The 21,433-nt window shown below is 40.6% G+C and overlaps 1 protein-coding gene across 5 annotated transcripts in view; it reads left to right on the top strand.

The window, feature by feature from the left end:
* Positions 1-21,433, top strand: part of ARHGEF4 (Rho guanine nucleotide exchange factor 4) — a 331,792-nt gene that overhangs the window by 91,211 nt on the left and 219,148 nt on the right. Inside the window, exon 1 of one of the 5 annotated variants that reach the window (XM_086372228.1) lies at positions 8,830-9,090. The exons of 2 other annotated variants lie outside the window; for them this stretch is intronic. Coding sequence is in view for 2 of the 3 variants with exons in the window: in XM_086372212.1 (XP_086228338.1) it covers positions 17,332-17,367 (36 nt within the window). In the remaining variant the exon portion in view is untranslated. Of the gene's footprint in view, positions 1-8,829; positions 9,091-9,957; positions 9,981-17,316; positions 17,368-21,433 lie in introns of those variants that run through there. 2 more of the 5 variants (XM_086372219.1, XM_086372212.1) reach the window with 2 other exon arrangements.

Here is a 21,433-nt window from a genome sequence, read left to right as displayed (position 1 = left end):
CTTTACAATATTGTGGTGGTTTTTGCTATACAGAGACATGAATCACCCATGGGAGCACATATGTTTCTCCATCTTGAATGCCCCTCCCATCACCCTCCCCACACCATCCTTCTGGGCTGTCCCAGAACACCAGTCTTGAGTGCCCTGCTTCATCCATCGAACTTGCACTGGTCATCTATTTTACATTTGGTAATATACATGTTTTAATGTTATTCTCTCAAATCATCCCACCCTTGACTTCTCTCAAAATCCAAAAGTCTGTTCTTTACATCTGTGTCTCTTTTGCTGCCTTGCATATAGGCTCATCATTACCATCTTTCTAAATTCAATATATATGTGTGTTAATATACTGTATTGATGTTTCTCTTTCTGACTTACTTCACTCTGCATAACAGGCTCCAGTTTTGTCCACCTCATTAGAACTAACTCAAATGTGTTCTTTTTCATAGCTGAATAATATTCCATTCTGTATATGTACCACAACTTCTTTATCCACTCATCTGCCAATGGGCATCTAGGTTGTTTTCGTCTATTGTGAACAGACGAATTGCCCCTATTGTATTGCCCTGTCTATTGTAAACAGTGCTGCAGTGAACATTGGGGTAAATGTGTCTCTTTCAATTCTGGTTTCCTCGGTGCATAGGCACAGCAGTGGGATTGCTGGATCATATGGCAGTTCTATTTCCAGTTTCTTAAGGAACTACACACTGTTTTCCATAGTGGCTGTACCAGTTTGCCTTTCCACCATCAGTGTAAGAGTGTTCCCTTTTCTCTACACCCTCTCCAGCATTTATTGTTTGTTTGATTTTTGATGGCAGCCATTCTGACCTGCATGAGATGATACCTTATTGTGGTTTTGATTTGCATTTCTCTAATAATGAGTGATGTTGAGCATCCTTACATGTGTTTATTAGCCATCTGTGTGTATTCTTTGGAGAAATGTCTGTTTAGTTCTTTGGCCCATTTCTTTGATTGGGTTCTTCATTATTCTGGTATTGAGCTGCATGAGCTGCTTGTATATTTTGGAGATGAATTCTTTGTCAGTTGCTTCATTTCCTATTATTTTTTCCCACTCTGAATGCTGCCTTTTAGCCTTGCTTATAGATTCCCTCATTGTGCAAAAGCTTTTAACTTTAATTAGGTCCCATTTGTTTATTTTTGTTTTTATTTCCATTACTCCAGGGGATGGGTCATAGAGGATCTTGCTGTGAGTTATGTCAGAGAGTGTTCTGCCTATGTTTTCTTCTAAGAGTTTTATAGTTTCTGGTCTTACATTTAGATCTTTAATCCACTTTATTTTTGTGTATGATGTTAAAAAGTGTTCTAGTTTCATTTTTTTACACATGGTTGACCAGTTTTCCCAGCATCACATGTTAAAGAGATTGTCTTTTCTCTATTGTATATTTTTGCCTCCTTTGTCAAAGATAAGGTATCCATAGGTGCATGGATTCATCTCTGGGCTTTCTATTTTGTTCGATTGATCTATATTTCTTCTTTGTGCCAGTACCATACTATTTTGATGATTGTAGTTTTGCAGTATAGTCTGAAGTCAGGAATGTTGATTCCTCCAGTTTCATTCTTCTTTCTCAGAATTGCTTTGGCTATTCGAAATTTTTTGTGTTTCCATACAAATTGTGAAATTATTTGTTCTAGTTCTGTGAAAAATACCATTGGTAGCTTGATAGGAGTTGTATTGAATCTACATATTGCTTTGGATAGTATACTCATTTTCACTATATGGATTCTTCCAGTCCATGAACATGATATATTTCTCCATCTATTTTTGTCATCTTTGACTTCTTTCATCAGTGTTTTCTTTATATAGGTCTCCTGTTTCTTTAGATAAATTTATTCCTAACAATTTTATTGTTTTTGTTGCAAAGGTGAATAGGATTTATTCCTTAATTTCTCTTTCTGGTTTTTCATTGTTAGTGTATAGGAATGCAGGGGATTTCTGTGTATTAATTTTATATCCTGAAACTTCACTATGTTTGTTGATTAGCTCTTGTAATTTTCTGGTGGTATCTTTAAGTGCTACCTTTCTATGTAGAGCATCATGTCATTTGCAAATACTGAGAGTTTGGCTTCTTCTTTTCTAATCTGGATTCCTTTATTTCTTTTTCTTCTTTGATTGCTATGGCTAAGACTTCCAAAACTATGTTGAATAGTAGTGGTGAGAGTGGACACCCTTGTCTTTTTCCTGATTTTGGAGGATATGCTTTCAATATTTCTCCATTGAGGATAATGTTTGCCGTGGGTTTGTCATATGTGGCTTTTATATATTGAGATATGTTCCTTATATGCCTACTTTCTGGAGAGTTTTTATCATAAATGGGTATTGAATTTTGTCAAAGGTTTTCTCTGCATCTATTGAGATAATCATATGGTATTTACTTTTCAATTTGTTAACATGGTGTATCACATTGATTGATTTGTGGACATTGAAGAATCCTAGCATCCCTGGAATAAAACATACTTGATGATGAGGAAACAGTAGAAACAGTGCCAGACTTTATTTTGGGGGGCTCCAAAATCACTGCAGATGGTGACTGCAGCCATGAAATTAAAAGACGCTTACTCCTTGGAAGGAAAGTTATGACCAACCTAAACAGCATATTCAAAAGCAGAGACATTACTTTGCCAACAAAGGTTTATCTAGTCAAGGCTATGGTTTTTCCTGTGGTCATGTATGGATGTGAGAGTTGGACTGTGAAGAAGGCTGAGCACCGAAGAATTGATGCTTTTGAACTGTGGTGTTGGAGAAGACTCTTGAGAGTCCCTTGGACTGCAAGGAGATCCAACCAGTCCATTCTGAAGGAGATCAGCCCTGGGATTTCTTTGGAAGGAATGATGCGAAAGCTGAAACTCCGGTCCTTTGGCCACCTCATGCGAAGAGTTGACTCATTGGAAAAGACTCTGATGCTGGGAGGGATTGGGGGCAGGAGGAGAAGGGGACGACAGAGGATGAGATGGCTGGATGGCATCACTGACTCGATGGACGTGAGTCTGGGTGAAGTCCAGGAGTTGGTGATGGACAGGGAGGCCTGGCATGCTGCGATTCATGGGGTTGCAAAGAGTCGGACACGACTGAGTGACTGAACTGAACTGAACTGGACTGATGATGATGTATGATCTTTTAAATATGTTGTTGGACTCTGCTAAAATTTTGTTGAGGATTTTTGCATCTATGTTCATCAGTGATATTGGCCTGTAGTTTGCTTTTTTTGTGGCCTCTTTGTCGGGTTTTGGTATTAGGGTGATGGTGGCCACATAGAATGAGTTTGGGAGTTTACTTTCCTCTGCAATTTTCTGGAATTCTTAACCCTTCTCTAAATTTTTGGTAGAATGTCACCTGTGAAGCCATCTGGTCCTGGGCTTTTGTTTGTTGGAAGATTTTTTTTATTACAGTTTCAATTTCTGTGCTTGTTATGGGTCTATTAAGATTTTCTATTTCTTCTTGGTTCAGTTTTGGAAGTTTATACTTTTCTAAGAATTTTTCCATTTCTTCCAAGTTGTCCATTTTATTGGCATATAATTGCTCATAGTACTCTTGCCTGGAAAATCCCATGGACGGAGGAGCCTGGTAGGCTGCAGTCCATGGGGTCGCAAAGAGTCGGAGGTGACTGAGTGATTTCATTTCACTTTTCACTTTCCTGCATTGGAGAAGGAAATGGCAACCCACTCCAGTATTCTTGCCTAGAGAATCCCAGGGATGGGGGAGCCTGGTGGGAGGCTGTCTATGGGGTCGCACAGAGTCGGACACAACTGAAACAACTTAGCAGCAGCCGCAGCAGCAGTCTCTTATGATCTTTTATATTTCTGAGTTGTCTGTTGTGATTTGTCAATTTTCATTTCTAATTTTATCAATTGATTCTTCTCCCTTTTTTCTTGATGAGTCTGGCTAATGATTTGTCTATTTCATTTATCTTTTCAAAGAACCAACTTTTAGTTTTGTTGATCTTTGCTATAGTCTCTTTCATTTCCTTTTCATTTATTTCTGCTCTGATTTTATCTCTTTCCTTCTACTAACTTTGGGGTGCTTCTGTAAGTTAGGTTGTTTACTTGATGTTTCTCTTGTTTCTTGAGGTATGCTTGTATTGCTATGAACCTCCCTCTTAGCATTGCTTTTACTGAATCCCATAGGTTTTGGGTTGCTGTGTTTTCATTTTCATTTGTTTTTAATGCATATTTTTATTTCCTTTTTTATTTTTTACATGATCTGTTGGTTATTCAGGAGCATGTTGTTTAGCCTCCATATGTTTGTGGTTTTTATAGTTGTTTTCCTGTGGTTGACATCTAATCTTACCTCATTGTGATCAGAAAAGATGCTTGAAGTGATTTCAGTTTTTACAATTTACCAAGGCCAGATATATGGCCCAGGATGTGATATAGCCTGAGGATTGTTTTGTGTGCACTTGAAGAAAAAGGTGAAATCCATTATTATGGGGTAAAATGCCCTGTAGATATCCATTAGGTCTAACTGGTCCATTGTATCATTTAAAGTTTGTGTTTCCTTGCTAATTTTCTGTTTGGTTGATCAATCCAGAGGTGTTCCTACTAATTTCCCCTTTCATACTTGTTAGCATTTGCCTTCCATACTGAGGTGCTTCTATGTTGGTTGCATAGATATTTACAATTGTTATATCTTCTTAGATTGATCCATTGATAGTTATGTAGTGTCCTTCTCTGTCTCTTATCATGGTCTTTATTTCAAAGTCTATTTTATCTGATATGAGTAATGCTACTCCTGCTTTCTTTTGGTCTCCATTTGCATGAAATATCTTTTTCCAGCCCCTCACTTTCAGTCTGTATGTGTCCCTAGGTTTGAGGTGGGTCTCTTGTAGACAACATATATAGGGGTCTTGTTTTTGTATCCATTTGGCCAGTCTCTGTCTTTTGGTTGGAACATTCAACCTATTTACATTTAAGGTAATTATTGATAAGAAAGATCCCATTACCATTTACTTTGTTTTGGGGGTTCATTTTTATAAAACTTTTCTGTGTTTCCTGTCTAGAGAATATCCTTTAGCATTTGTTGAAGAGCTAGTTGGTGGTGCTGAATTCTCTCAGCTTTTGCTTGTCTGTAAACTTTTGATTTCTCCTTCATGTCTGAATGAGATCCTTGATGGTTAAAGTAATCTTGGTTGTGGGTTTTTCTCTTTCATCACTTTAAGTGATGTCCTGCCATTCCCTTCTGGCCTGACAAGTTTCTATTGAAAAATCAGCTGTTATCCTTATGGGGATCCCCTTGTGTGTTTTCTTGCTTTTCCCTTGCTGCTTTTAATATTTGCTTTTTGTGTTTAATTTTTGTTAGTTTGATTAATATGTGTCTTGGGGTGTCTTGCTTTGGGTTTATCCTGATTGGGACTCTCTGGGTTTCTTGGACTTGGGTAGCTGTTTCATTCTCCATTTTAGGGAAAATTTCAACTATTATCTCCTCAAATATTTTCTCATGCCTTTTTTTTTTTTTTTTTGGTCTTCCTCTTCTGGGTTACTTATGATTTGAATGTTGGGGTGTTTAACGTTGTCCCAGAGGTCTCTGAGGTTGTCCTTATTTAAGTCTTTTTTCTTTTTTCCTCTCTACTTCATTTATTTCTACCATTCTATCTTCCACCTCACTTATCCTCTCTTCTGCCTCATTTATTTTACTGTTGGGTACCTCTAGAGTGCTTTCAATTTCAGTTATTGCATTGTTAATCATTTATTGACTCTTTTTATTTCTTCTGGGTCCTTGTTAAACATTTCTTGCATCTTCTCAATCCCTGTCTCTAGTCTATTTATCTGTAATGCCATTTTGTTTCCAAGATTTTTGATCATCTGTACTGTCATTATTCTGAATTCTTTTTCAGATAGACTCCCTATTTCCTCCTCTTTTTTTTTTTTTTTGGGGGGGGGGTTATCATATTCTTTCACCTGTTGACTACTTCCCTGCCTTTTAATTATGTTTAGACTGCTGTGCTTGGGGTGCCCTTTCTGCAGGTTGGAAGTTTGTGTTTCCTTTTATTTGTTAAGTCTACTCCCTGTGGGTGGGATTAGATCAGTGGCCTGTCAAGTTTTCCTGGTTGGGCAAAATTGTGTCTATATTCTGGTGGGCGGAGCTAGATCTCTTCTTTCTGGAGTGTAATGAAGTGTCTAATAGTCAGTTTTGGGGTGTCTATGGGTTTGGCATGGCTTTGGGCAGCCTGTCTTTTAATGTTCTGTGTTGTGTTCCTGTTTTGCTGGAGAATTAGCATGATGTGTCTTGCACTAGAACTTGACTCTTCTGTGGAGGTTGGTTTCAGTGTAGATTTGGAGAGTTTTGGGTGAGCTTTTATCTATTGCTATTCCCTGGAGTCAGGAGTTCTCTGATATTCTAAACTTCTGGAGTTAAGCCTTCTTCCTCTGGGTTTCAGTCCTTCCCTTACAGTAGCCTCAAGACTTCTCCATCCATACAGCACAGAAAATAAAACCCTTAGGTTAATGGTGAAACAACTCTCTACAGTCAGGAACACTCAGAGAGATTCATAGTTATACAGAGAAGAGAGCAGGGAGGAGGAAGATAGAGGCGACCAAGAGGAGAAAAAAGAGAGTCAAAAGGGGAGAGAACATTCAAGCCAGTAATGAAATCCCTCAGTGCTCTCCACAGCCAGGAGCACCCAGAGAGATTCACAGACTTATATAGAAAAGACAGGAGGGAGGAAGGAGATATAGGTGACCCAGAGGAGAAAAGGGAGAGTGAAAAGGGGAGAGAGCTATCAAGCTAGTAATCAAATCCCTAAGTGAAAATGGATATTGAAGATTAGATTCTTAAAGGCACAAAATTGATAACAAATATCAAAAAGCGAAGATTAAAAACCTAGAATAAAGGTTGCTGCTCCTGCTGCTAAGTCGCTTCAGTCATGTCTAACTCTGTGCGACCCCATAGACAGCAGCCCACCAGGCTCCCCCGTTCCTGGGATTCTCCAGGCAAGAACACTGGAATGGGTTGCCATTTCCTTCTCCAATGCATGAAAGTGAAAGTGAAGTCGCTCAGTCGTGTCCGACTCTTAGCAACCCCATGGACTGCAGCCCACCAGGCTCCTCTGTCCATGGGATTTTCCAGGCAAGAGTACTGGAGTGGGATGCCATTGCCTTCTCCAAGACTCTCAAAAATACAATATAAAAAATACAAAACAAAATCAATCACAAAAATTAAAAAGAAAAAATATATTTAATATATATATGGAATTTGTTTTTTTTAATGTGTTTTTTTTTTCTTGAAAGGTTATAGTAGACTATAAAAATGAAAGTTCAAGGAGTAATAAATAAGTAAAATTTTTTAAAAAATTAAAAAGTGATAATGGTAAAAATATATCTAGGAGTTTCTCTGGAGCTGTTATAGGCAGTGTGGGGTCAGTTCAGTGTTAGATAGTCCCTTGTTCCAGCTTGTACTTGTTCTCAAGGTCTATAGTTGCCCCTCAAATGCACAGTCTCAGCATTAACTGCAGGGTTTTGATCTGTTGCACCTGTCACTTCCGTGGCAGTTTCCCCTTCTTTGTTTATTTTGGCTTCCCCTGTTGCAAGACTCTTCAGTGTCTAATTTCTGCCCTCACACGAGGGGGCAACAGCAGCCACTTATTTAGGCTCACTTGTTCCACTGTGCTATGGAGAGAGAGGGACACTGCAAACAAATACCACTGGCATGTGTGGGGCGTGCTCACAGTGGATGGACCACACTGGGTTTGCCACAGGCCAAGGTCGTGTGTACTTCCCATAACCACACTGCTCAGGCTCCAGGGTGCTCTGCAAGGGCACTGTCCCAAGTGGGCCCTGCATTTCGTGCACTCCCCAGGTCTAAGCTGCTCGGGTTCTTAGGTGCTCTGCAAAGGCACAGACCCAGATGGGCTGTGTGTTTTGTGCCCTTCCCAGGTCCAAGCTGTTCAGGTGACCAGGTGTTTTTGAGTGCACTGTCTCAGGTGGGCCCTGAATCTTATGTACCTCTCTGGTCCCAGCCACTCAGCTTCCCAGGTGTGCCAAGAGGGCACAGTCCCAGGTGTTCCATGTGTCTCCTCTGGGGAGCTGATCTCAGGCTGTGACACTCCTGGCAGGTGTTTACTGCCCAGGATCCCAGGAAGATTTGTTTAGCAACTGGCAGCCTGCTCACAGTTTGCTGGAAGATGCAGTCTCTGGGACTGAGGTTGCAGTAGCTCCTTGACTTCCTGCTCTGGCTGTTGCACACCTGCCTCTCTGCCTCCAGGGATGGAGGGGCTAAATGGCAGCCAACTTTCTCTCCTTTGTTTTTTGCTAGAGGTACAATCTTTCATTCTGTGAGCATGCCAGGGGGTACCATGTGATACTAGAGTCTTTTGCAAGAAACGTCTTTTTTTTTTTTGGTGATCCCACGGTTTGGGTTGCTATGTCATGTTAGTTCCCTCAGAGTGTCCTTAGGGCAGTCAAGCCTGGTCCTTACCCTAAGGACCAACGATGCAGCCCGCACCTCCCTGCCCAGTCCCCACATGCTGCTGGGGGAGGCAAGCACCTGAGCCACTGCTCTACAGGTGATTGAGGTTGGTGCATATCCTGTGGGGTTTTTTTACTCCCTGGTTATGTTGCCAGGTTTGAATAAATTATTGAATTTTGGAGAAAAAGTAAATTCCACTTGTCTGTAAACTGTTAGTCAGTGTTTTCTAATAATTCATGCCGTGCCAGCTTTGACTCTTTCTGGCTTTGTTCTGGCTTCTCCCAGAGCTGGTGCAGCACAGGGAACATGTGTCACCTCAGGAACTATAAGGTTGAATTGGGCTGAGCTGTTCAGTCCGCCCATGAGCCGGTGTAGCCTGGGCAGGGTGAGGAGACAGCTTTGTTCAGTCCCGCAGAGCAGGAAGGTGGAGCTGAGGGAGGGAGGCCTGTGCTTCAGGGATTGTGGCCACACCTGGTGAATCAGCCCAACCAGAACAGCCCTACAGAAGCACATGTGGGTGCAACAAATACCCAGAGGCTCCTTCTAGTCTTCTCAGAGTCCCTTCCTCCCTCCCCAGTCTGGGCATGTTCCCCAGTTCTCTGGAGAAGCTGCTCTTCTGGAGGAGGCCACACTTCATTTTACTTGTTCTCCTGGACAGCTGGACCTAGCAGGTGAGAAGGGCCACAAGCACTTCTAAGAGGTGGCTACTCTTGTGTCTGGGAAGGGACTTTCTAATGAAGTCTGGATGGCAGAGTAGGTTTAGAAAGTTTACAAAGTCCTGTTAGTGCTCTCAGGACCCTGTGGATGGCCCTGTCCTGCCTGGGTATCAGGGAGATGTGCCAAGCACAGTCCCTTGGGGCCATGGCAGGGCCCAGACAGACCCTCTAAGGGTACATCTGACCTGTGCATATAGTGTCAGAAGTTTGAACCTGGGTCTGAGTGTTACAAACTGTGGATATAGCATGTCAGTTTGCTATCGATGTGATTGTGTGTACATGTGTGCCTGCTCAATCATGTCCAACTCTTTGTGACCCCCATGGACTGGGGCCTGCCTGGCTCCTCTGTTCATGGAATTTTCCAGTCAAGAATATTGGAGCAGTTTGCCATTTCCTATTCCAGGTGATCTTCCTGACTCAAGGATAGAACCCGAGTCTCTTGCGTCTCCTGCATAGGCAAGCAGATTCTTGACCACTGCCCCACCTGGGAAGCCCGTGGATATGATTACTTTCTATAAAAGCTATTTATTGAGCTAAACTAAGCTTTAACTTAAACAGAAATGATATTAATGATGTTTACCCACATATTTATTCAGGTTCTTTGTCTCACCAGTTGCCCACCCAGAACTTTTGCTTAGTTCTACAATCATAGCAGTCAGGAAGGCCTTCTTCACTCTAAATACGCCCTGCAGAATGTTTGATTTTTAGAGTTTATGAAGAAGACAAAGGACTATTGAATGAGCTCTGAACCCCTGGGCTGCAAACTCAATCCATTAGTCACTTCCAGTCCTCTTTCAGTGACGAACCACTGAGACAACTGGAAAGAAAACAGGAGGACAATGCAGGTGAGGGGCAGGTCTCTGCCCATAGAGGTCACCCCTGGGAGGGGGCTTGGGAAAGAGCAGGGATGGAGAGGCAGGCAATTTTGCTATCATTTCATTTCCTTCTGCATTCTTGGCATTGTTTGCATAATGAAGCATCTGTTTGCCTTTCTAATTTTTAGAAAAAGCAACTTTTTTCTGAAGGGGAAGAGCTGGTGTGAATCCTTAACAATTTCACCTAGTCTGGGTTTTGCCTTGTCCCAGATGCCATCTTCCAAAGCAGCTCCCTGCATGGCTTTCCTCCCAGGCAAGGGTGGGCATGTTCCCAGGCTTATAGGCCAACCAAGTTCAGTCCCTACACATGCAGTTGTTCAAGGTCCTTTCCCCCTCCATTAGCTTCTTCTGTTATTCTTTTCCTGGAGAGTTCCCTAGAGATTATAACTTTTTAAAAAAATTAGCTTTTGGGGGTATAATTTATATACAATAGAATTCACCACCTGTAAGTGTACAGTTTGATGAGTTTTGACAAAAGTGTACACTTTGCATAGTTGTCACTACAGTCATCACATAGAACCTTTCTCCTTGCAACAGAGCTCCCCTCTGCCCCTGCCTAGTAAATATCCATCTCACCTCCTGTCACGCTTGGTCTCCTTTCACTCTGGACTTTCACATAAATGAAATAGTAGAGTGTAGAGCCTTCGGTGCCCTGACTTCTTCCACTTAATACACTGCTTCTGGGAATCAGCCACGCGTGTGAGCATGAGAAATCTGCTCCTTTGTTGTGGCTGAGTCGTGTTCCATGGGGTGTCACTGTTGTTTGCCACACTAGTCTGTGAATATTTGAACTCTTGCTAGTTTGGCTATGAATATTTCTTCTATGAACTTCTGTTATGACCATTTGCTTATAAATCTTTATGTAGACATTTCCCTACCACCACCTTTTTTTAAAAAAAAAAAACTAAGAGAATTTCTAGGTCACAGAGCAAGCATTCTTAAACTTTATAAGAAACTGCCAAATGCCATTTTACATTGCCACCAGCAGTGTGTGAGAACACTGCTTGCTCCAGACCCTCGCCTCACTGGTATTATCAATTTTTTTTTCCAGTCATTTCCACGGGTGTAAAGTAGTATCTCATCATGGTTTTCATTTATATTTCCCTGATTATTAATGATGCTGCATCATTCTGTGTGCTCATTTGTCATCTGTATAATCTTCTTAATGAAGTATCTCTTCAAGCTTTTTTTCCCATGTTTTTATTGGGTTGTTTGTCTTATCATTGAGCTGTAAGAGATCTTTGTATAGTCTGGATACAATTCCTTGTCAAATGTATACTTTTCAAATATTGTCTTCCAGTCTATGGCTTATTTTTTCATTTCTTTAATAGTGACTTTTAAACAGCGGAAGTTTAAAATTTGGATTAGGGTTTCAAATTTTTGCATCCTATTTGCTTCATTCAAGACCATAAATATTTTATTATATCTATTTCAAGGAGTTTTATGATTTAGCTCTGACACTTAGATGTATGGTCTATTTTGAGTAAACTTTGTGTATGATATTAGGTGGGAAGTTGTGTATATTTTGCATTTTGGCATATGGTTATGGTTCTAGTACCATTTATTTAAAAGACTGCTATTCTCTTTTTACATTGAATTACAGGATTTTGCTTTTCTATAGTCTCTTCTTTTCAATTATTTTTAATCTAAAGTGCTATAAAATGTGGTACTTCATATAAATGTTAGTAGATGATCTTTTGTTCTTTCTCCTTTACTGTAATACTTGCAATAGCCTGAACTTACCATCACTTGTGTTGCATGGAGCCATCCAAGCTGGTGAATGGGAGAGTTTTTGTGTAGAGTAGACCCTATTTGTTGGTGTCCAAGCAGAAACTATTCTCCTGCCAGTGATGGCACATAACCATTACAATATTTGATTGTGCAACACCCACAACATGTGTGTGTATATCAAAAGGAAACTACTCTTCAATTAGTACATACTATCTTTCAGGTACCTAATTTAATCTTCATAACAGCCGGAGATGAGAATCTCATTTTGCAGTTGACTGAATAGGAGGCTTAGAAAGAATAATTAACTGACCCATAGCAAATACACATCTGAACTTGGATATAAAGCCTTTTTCTTTCTGTAATGCTGCCTCTATTTTACTGGCAATTTTCACTTTTTTTTTTTTACCATACTAATTGTATGTGCTGCAGTCCATGAGGTCGCAAGGAGTCAGACACAACTGAGCTACTGAACTGACTGACTGAATTGTGTTTACCAGGGTTCTCCAAAGAAACAGAACCAATAGTGTATATGGAGATATATATGAGAGGAGATTTATTATAGGTATTGCTTCATGTGGTTATGGAGGCTGAGAAGCCCCACAATTTGCCACCTGCAATTGGAAAACCAGTAAAGCCAGTGGTTTAATTCAGTCCAAGTTCAATGGCCCAAGAGTCAGGGAGCTGACAGTGTAAATCCCAGTCTGAGTCCAAATATCTGAGAACCAGAGTGCCAAGATCTGAGGGCAGGAAAAGGCAGATGTCTCAGCTCAAGCAGAGAGAATCAATTGCCCATCCTCTCCCATTTTGTTCTATTCAGGCCCTCAACAGGTTAGATACCACCTATCCACACTGGTGAGGCCAAGCTTCTTTACTCAGTCTACCTATTCAAATGCTAATCTCTTCCAGAAACACCCTCACAGATTGATCCAGAAATAATGTTTCACCAGCTGTCTGGGCATCCCTTAGTCCTCTCAAGTTGATACATAAAATGAACCATCATACTAATGATATTTTAGAACCAAATATCACTTACCAAATGGGGATGCATTTGCAAAGAGAACCCAGGCCTTGGGGAAGATGGCTTAAGGGTGGGCCTTGGAGACCATGAAGAGCATACACATCTAGGATTGTCCATGGTCAACAGAGTCCTCAGCTCCTTATGGGTCTGCACTGGCAGCTGCTCATGCCAGGGCCTGTATGCTGGTTCAGTGGAATTTAAGTCTGTATGGAAAAATGGCAACCATCTTCCAGGGTGGTGGGTAAAATGCCTGGAATGTAACAGGTGCTAAATTGTTGTCAGTCTGATGGTCCTGATCTCCAGGATATAGAAGGAAAGAGGAATATATGTTGACCCTGAACAACGGAGGCAAAAGGGGCACCAACCCTCCAAGCAGTTGAAAATTGAATGTAGCTTCACAGTTGGCCACTCATCCAAGGTTCCAGATCCATGGATTCAACCAACCTTAGCGCATATTTACTGGAAAAGAATCCACGTAGAAGTAGACTTCTGCAATTCAAACTCGTGTTGTTCAAGGGTCAGCTGTAGTTCCTGTAGGATGTCAGTGTAAGGAAGAATATAAGGTTTGAGGCACCCAGAGTGAACCCCATAAATGACAGCTACCATACCCTGATGCCACCAGGAGACAAACATTCCTGCAACAGTGTACCTCCTGTGTGCCCTTGAACATGGCCTTGTTTTTTTTTTTTTGAATTCTCTAAATTTCTTTATTTGTAAAGTGGGATAATTAATAATGCATACATGGAAAACAGCTCAAATAGTGTAGAAAAGCTGGTATGTACTCAAAACAATGGAATTTCTTTTTTTTTTTTTTGGAATTTCTTTTTAAAAAAATTTATTTGTTTATTTATTTTTTTCTACTTTTTTACATGTGTTCCCCATCCTGAACCCCCCTCCCTCCTCCCTCCCCATACCATCCCCCCGGGCCGCCCCAGTGCACCAGCCCCAAGCATCCAGCATCGCGCATTGAACCTGGACTGGCATCTCGTTTCATACATGACATTTCACATGTTTCAATGCCATTCTCCCAAATCTTCCCACCCTCTCCCTCTCCCACAGAGTCCATAAGCCTGTTCTATACATCAGTGTCTCTTTTGCTGTCTCGTATACAGGGTTATCGTTACCATCTTTCTAAATTCCATATATATACATTAGTATACTGTATTGGTGTTTGTCCTTCTGGCTTACTTCACTCTGTATAATAGGCTCCAGTTTCATCCACCTCATTAGAACTGATTCACATGTACTCTTTTTAATGGCTGAGTAATACTCCATTGTGTATATGTACCACTGCTTTCTTATCCATTCATCTGCTGATGGACATCTAGGTTGCTTCCATGTCCTGGCTATTATAAACAGTGCTGCGATGAACATTGGGGTACATGTGTCTCTTTCCCTTCTGGTTTCCTCAGTGTGTATGCCCAGCAGTGGGATTGCTGGATCATAAGGCAGTTCTATTTCCAGTTTTTTAAGGAATCTCCACACTGTTCTCCATAGTGGCTGTACTAGTTTGCATTCCCACCAACAGTGTAAGAGGGTTCCCTTTTCTCCACACCCTCTCCAGCATTTATTATTTGTAGACTTCTGGATCGCAGCCATTCTGACTGGTGTGAAATGGTATCTCATAGTGGTTTTGATTTGCATTTCTCTGATAATGAGTGATGTTGAGCATCTTTTCATGTGTTTGTTAGCCATCTGTATGTCTTCTTTGGAGAAATGTCCATTTAGATCTTTGGCCCATTTTTTGATTGGGTCATTTATTTTTCTAGAGTTGAGCTGTAGGAGTTGCTTGTATATTTCTGAGATTAGTTGTTTGTCGGTTGCTTCATTTGCTATTATTTTCTCCCATTCTGAAGGCTGTCTTTTCACCTTGCTAATAGTTTCCTTTGATGTGCAGAAGCTTTTAAGTTTAATTAGGTCCCATTTGTTTATTTTTGCTTTTATTTCCAATATTCTGGGAGGAGGGTCATAGAGGATCCTGCTGTGATGTATGTCAGAGAGTGTTTTGCCTATGTTCTCCTCTAGGAGTTTTATAGTTTCTGGTCTTACATTGAGATCTTTAATCCATTTTGAGTTTATTTTTGTATATGGTGTTAGAAAGTGTTCTAGTTTCATTCTTTTACAAGTGGTTGACCAGATTTCCCAGCACCACTTGTTAAAGAGATTGTCTTTAATCCATTGTATATTCTTGCCTCCTTTGTCAAAGATAAGGTGTCCATATGTGCGTGGATTTATCTCTGGGCTTTCTATTTTGTTCCATTGATCTATATTTCTGTCTTTGTGCCAGTACCATACTGTCTTGATAACTGTGGCTTTGTAGTAGAGCCTGAAGTCAGGTAGGTTGATTCCTCCAGTTCCATTTTTCTTTCTCAAGATCGCTTTGGCTATTCGAGGTTTTTTGTATTTCCATCTACCAAAAATTTAGAGAAGAGCTAACACCTATCCTGCTCAAACTCTTCCAGAAAATTGCAGAGGAAGGTAAACTTCCAAACTCATTCTATGAGGCCACCATCACCCTAATACCAAAACCTGACAAAGATCCCACAAAAAAAGAAAACTACAGGCCAATATCACTGATGAACATAGATGCAAAAATCCTAAACAAAATTCTAACAATCAGAATCCAACAACACATTAAAAAGATCATACACCATGACCAAGTGGGCTTTATCCCAGGGATGCAAGGATTCTTCAATATCCACAAATCAATCAATGTAATACACCACATTAACAAATTGAAAAACAAAAACCATATGATTATCTCAATAGATGCAGAGAAAGCCTTTGACAAAATTCAACACCCATTTATGATAAAAACTCTCCAGAAAGCAGGAATAGAAGGAACATACCTCAACATAATAAAAGCTATATATGACAAGCCCACAGCAAACATTATCCTCAATGGTGAAAAATTGAAAGCATTTCCTCTAAAGTCAGGAACAAGACAAGGGTGCCCACTTTCACCATTACTATTCAACATAGTTTTGGAAGTTTTGGCCACAGCAATCAGAGCAGAAAAAGAAATAAAAGGAATCCAAATTGGAAAAGAAGTAAAACTCTCACTATTTGCAGATGACATGATCCTCTACATAGAAAACCCTAAAGACTCCACCAGAAAATTACTAAAACTAATCAATGATTATAGTAAAGTTGCAGGATATAAAATCAACACACAGAAATCCCTTGCATTCCTATACACTAATAATGAGAAAACAGAAAGAGAAATTAAGGAAACAATTCCATTCACCATTGCAACGAAAAGAATAAAATACTTAGGAATATATCTACCTAAAGAAACTAAAGACCTATATATAGAAAACTATAAAACACTGGTGAAAGAAATCAAAGAGGACACTAATAGATGGAGAAATATACCATGTTCATGGATTGGAAGAATCAATATAGTGAAAATGAGTATACTACCCAAAGCAATTTATAGATTCAATGCAATCCCTATCAAGCTACCAACAGTATTCTTCACAGAGCTAGAAAAAATAATTTCACAATTTGTATGGAAATACAAAAAACCTCGAATGGCCTTGTTTTTTTAACCAACAGCACACTCAGTAAAACCTGTGTGCCCTTTGCCTCTTGTGAAACAAAGGACAAGCAGTGTTTGGATAAGTGAATTGCAGGAGCTTAGGTGGGCTGGCTGTAGTCTGGGAGCATGGGGCCTCCTGACACCCAAAGGCTTGCTTTCCTGTGTGGTCATGTGGGGACAGGAGGAGACAGTCCATATGGAGCAGCATTGAAGAACAGTGACCTTGGAAGCAGTGACCTTGGAGATCTGGCCACCCTGCACACTTGCTAACTTTTCCCCAGAATCACTTGTGTTAGTTTTAGAAAAAGGGTAAAAGGTCTAATATTATTGAATATATACTGTTTGCTGGGCGTTTTACACCTACTATTTCATGTGATGCTCAAACATACTTACATAGTCTAGCTTGTTTTCCCTCTGTCTTATAGAAAAGAAAACTGAGGTTCAAGCAAGTCAAATGCATTTCCCACAGACCTACAGTTAGGTGTTAGCTCCTTCTCAAAACAGTCTTTTAATTTTTCTTTTTTTTTTAATTAAAAAATTATTTATTTATTTTATTTTTTTAACTTTACAATATTGTATTGGTTTTGCCATATATCATCATGAATCCACCACAGGTATACACGTGTTCCCTGTCTGAAACACCATGCTGCTGCTAATTCAAAATAGGGGATGGTAATAAAACACAGAGTGATTGTGAAGATCAAGTGAGATAATGAATACACAGATGGCAAACTGTCAGGCACAACAGACCTGTTTTAGCTGTGTTTGTTTTTTTAGATTTAAGAAACTGAACGAACCACTCTATTAACTGTATGGTGAATGTGCCAGAAGAAATGTACAAGTCCAAACAGAATAGAGGATTTTGTGTGTGTATGCTGAGATTAATATTTAAATACCCAAATAGGAAAAAAATACATTTCATTTTATTTGTAGGGTGGTTGTTTCATTCTATCCACACTTTTCCCTTGTGCTATGGACATAAAACTGTTATTATTATGCCCCCAGGTTAGAGCCCTAGTTGGGCCAGGAACATGGATAGCTCTTCTGCATACTGTCCCGGGTTGAAGGTAAGAAGTAGACACAGCCAAGCCCTCAGCAGGTGGGCTGCTGGGGCCAGAGCACGTTCAGGGGCAGCTCCCTGTGCTGCATGTGTACATGCACTATGTCAGTCCTTCCTGGAGGCCTGGGGATGGGCCTTCCACAGCATGGGCCAAGATGAAGGAAGTCAAATACTTGCCCAGATCATGGAGTCTAGGGGGGAAGCACACATGAATTCTGTATTTGTCTGCATATCCTAGTGCCAAACTCAGAGCCTGGCAAGGAATAGAGACTCAATTCTAGAAGGGGAATGAATAAATTGGTAAATGAAGGAAGGAAGAGTAATTATGGATTTGAGTCTGGGAGAGCTTCATGAAGTGGCAGTACTGACTAGGCTGATGAGTTGATCTGAGAAGAGGGAGCGGGTGGAGAGGACAGACCCTTCAAGACCAGGACACACATCTGAGAGGAAGGTGGTAGGTGCGAGAGACAGGAGAAAGACAAGTGGACAGATGAGAAGAAATCTGCTCCTTTCTCTGGACTAAACCAGAGTCAAGAGTAGGGGAGGATTCTGCAGCTCACACAATCCACTCTAGGTAGAGCTGGGTTTAGGCAATGGGACTGAAGGATGTTGTATTTGCCTGCAGCATGCTGTGGGCACAGTGGTGTGGGAGTGCCCCAGGGAAATCTCCCCCGGCTCTCAACATATGCATGTACCTCATACTCCTCAAAGAGCGCAGTGTCTCTGGAATCATAGAATTCTTTGCACAGCTTTGTTGCTTGTATTGTAGCTCCTGCAGCTCAGAGCAGCAAGGGCGTGTCAGAGCTTTGTCACATTCAGAATCTGACTTCTGCCCCAAGACTCTGCCTTCCTCTTCTGCTTTTAAGCATATGATTACTTTGGGCCTGCCCAAGTAATCTCTTTATCTTGTTGTCAGATGATTAGTAATCTTAATTATATCTTGAAAATCCTTTCTATCCTATAACATAACATATTCATGGATATAATCCCAAAGGCAAAAGCCTGGGGTCAGAATCCTGCTACCACCCTAATGGGGGAATCAGAATTGATAACAAGCAGTTATAAGACACTCTAGTGAATGCTACGAGGAGAGTAGCACACAGTGCTGTGCAGGATGGGGAAGGTCTCTCTAAGTGAAGCAGGGGCAGCTTCCTGGAGGAAAACTATCTAAATTGAACCTAGTATGATGGGCTGAATTTAACAAGAAGAGAAGGTCCCAGGCAGAAAGAACAGCGTGTGTGTTTGGAGTTCATTACTGCTGACCTGTGGAACTCACTTCAGGGAGCCAGAGAGAAAAGGGATGGGGAAAAGAAAGGTGAGAGCCCCCAAAGTTTCTTAGCATGGGGCTGGAATGCTGAGATCTTCATTTTAGAAAGCTTGTCTGCTGGCACTATGGAAGTGGAGAAAATTTATCTAGGGAGGAGGGTGGCACACCAACCAGGAGGTTGTTTTAGTAACCAGGTAAGCTGATGATAGCTTGAAGAGTGAAAATGCCAATGGAGGGAAGAGAAGTGAACGTGAAATGATTTGAGCTCGAGTGTGAAAGGGTAACAAGTTACAAGTGAGTCCCAGATTTCTGACTGGATGACTAAATGTATTATGGTACTATTCATGGAGACTGGAGGAGGAATAGGGCAATGGGAAACATGGGTTCTATTTTAGAGATGTTTAATAATTTGAGGTGACTGTGAGATACTGAGTGGTGATTCCTGTATGCAGATCTAGGATAGTGATCGAAGTTTGGGAGTCATCAGTGAATCACTGAAATGGCCTCTCAGAACTTCAAGTGTGGGAAGAGTAGAGGACCTGAAAAACAACTTTTAGATGGTAGGAGGGAGGAAGAGCACCCAGCAAAGGGGGAAGAAACAGAAGATGTGGAAGAAAGAAATTCAGGTGGTGGAAAAGAAAAGAACATCAAGAGAGAAATTGAAGTCAAGTACTTTTAGGAGGTCAGGTGAGGTGAAGACCAAAAATGACCCCTAGGTTTAGCACCAGCTAAGAGTAATTTCAGTGGAGGTGGGTGGGATCAGGTGACAGTGCGTTAAAGACTAACATGTGAGGTAAGTGTTATAGCTGGAGAGAATCAAGGTCAAGGAAGCTGGGAGGAGGTTAATTTTATTTTATTATTTTCTTTGCAGATGATACTTTATTATTTTCCTAGGGCTTTATTTTAAATGAAAGAACAAAGATTATGCTTAAGTGCTGTTGGGAAGAAGCCAGTGGAAAGGTGAACAGAGAAGACAAGATAATCAGTGGAGTTTGGAGGGCCTAGGTGAGCAGGAGATGGCATGATCTGGACCACAGAACAGGCGGAAGGGAACAGAAGTAAAGTTGCACTAGGAAGGAGAAGGCAGTGAGTGAAACTTCAGGAAAATGTAAAGGATGGGAGACAAAAATTTGAAGGTATTCCTGAGTGACAAGTTCGTAGTCTCTGAGAAGGAGGAGGTGAGAAAGGAAGAGGTGAGTTGTAATGTGGGAGAGATAATTCTTGCCTGGAGAATCCCATGGACAGAGGAACCTGGCAGGCCACAGTCAATAAGGTCACATAGATTTGGACATGACTGAAGCAACGTTGCACACAGTGGAGCACAGGAACTGGGCAGAGAGAGGCTCTGAGAAGCCTATGGAGAACGGGAGAGAGTGCTGGTTGGGGAAATAGAAGAGGATTACAGAGCGGCTGTGAGTGCCCAGGCCTGTGGGGCTCAGCATTCCACATAAGCAATATATTCCTTCCTTGCTGCATATTTTAATTAGAGTAAGAGCTGGGGCAAGGAACGACCAATTCCTTCCTCCCTCACCCCAGGAGACCTTGCCAAAGTGAGCATGGCGCTCTTTTCTTTTAGAGGCCTTATAATCCTTCTCATTTCATTTCTGGTAGCTGTTATCAGTCAATGAGAGCTGAAATATGATGTGAAATAAAATTGGCTATCCTTGGGTCCTTAAGTATCTGGTAGGTGCATTTATTTATTAAAACCAAACAAACATTTCCTAGGCATTGACCCCATGGAATGTAGCCTATCAGGCTCCTCCATCCATGGGATTTTCCAGGCAAGAGTGCTGGAGTGGATTGCCATTTCCTTCTCCAGGGGATCTTCCCGACCCAGGAATCGAACCCTGGTCTCCCGCATTGCAGGCAGATGCTTTTACCGTCTGAGCCACCAGGGAAGCCCCATAATTGTAAGCAATAATATATATTTTATTTGAAATTTGAACAAATATAAAAATCAGTTCATTCATGAAGATTTGTTTTTAGTACCTTCTATTTGCCAGTCACAGTGCCTTCAGGATTAAAACAATGAACTAAACTAGAAATAGACCCTTTTAGCAAAGAGTTTATTGGGATAGAATATATATATATATAATAATAAATGAAATAACTGTTAAATACCATTGATAATATAACCAAAATAGATGTCCTACAATGATATACAATTTAGGATATAATGTGGTGTAATTTTTATTTGTTTGAAACAAATAGTTTTATTTGTTCAAAATAATTTTTATATGTTCAAAAGACAAAGATATCAAGTGAGTCTCCTGGTATTTATATTAAATAGTCTGTGCTCTGTAGAAAACATAGAATTTTTGAAGAAACTTCATAAAAACATGGTGAATTTTATAGATACCAAAACCAAAAATAGTCTCCTGGTAGAAGGATCAGACATTGCAGATCCTTCTGGTCACTCATTCTGACTCAGATTGATTGCTTTTCCACATCTTTAGTGATATTCTGGAATCCTACCATTCACAGAACAGGGAATGGCTCACAGCATTACAAACTCATCGCATTAAAAACTATGAATCAGGCCAAAGTGTTTTAAATTAATAAGAACAGAATGTTTCTCCATTTGTGTGTCTTCTCTAGTGTACTTCTTTCTTCTTCATTCTTAAAAGACAGTCTCACTATTTATAGAATTCTTGGTTGACCGTTTTTTTTTCTTTCAGCAATTGAAAAATATCCACTTCCTTCTTGCCTTCATAGGTTTAGATGAGAAATCCACTGTCACTTAGTTTGTGTGGTTGCTAAAAAAATTGTCATTTCTCTCAAGTTATTTTCAGGATTTTGTCTTTAG

The sequence above is a fragment of the Bos grunniens genome, chromosome 2 (genome assembly GCF_055505025.1).
Source record: "Bos grunniens cultivar Pamir isolate PY7600 chromosome 2, Bosgru_T2T1.0, whole genome shotgun sequence".
NCBI classification, from domain to species: domain Eukaryota; kingdom Metazoa; phylum Chordata; class Mammalia; order Artiodactyla; family Bovidae; genus Bos; species Bos grunniens.
Note: the sequence above shows the minus strand (reverse complement) of the source record. Positions and strands in the feature narration are given on the sequence as shown.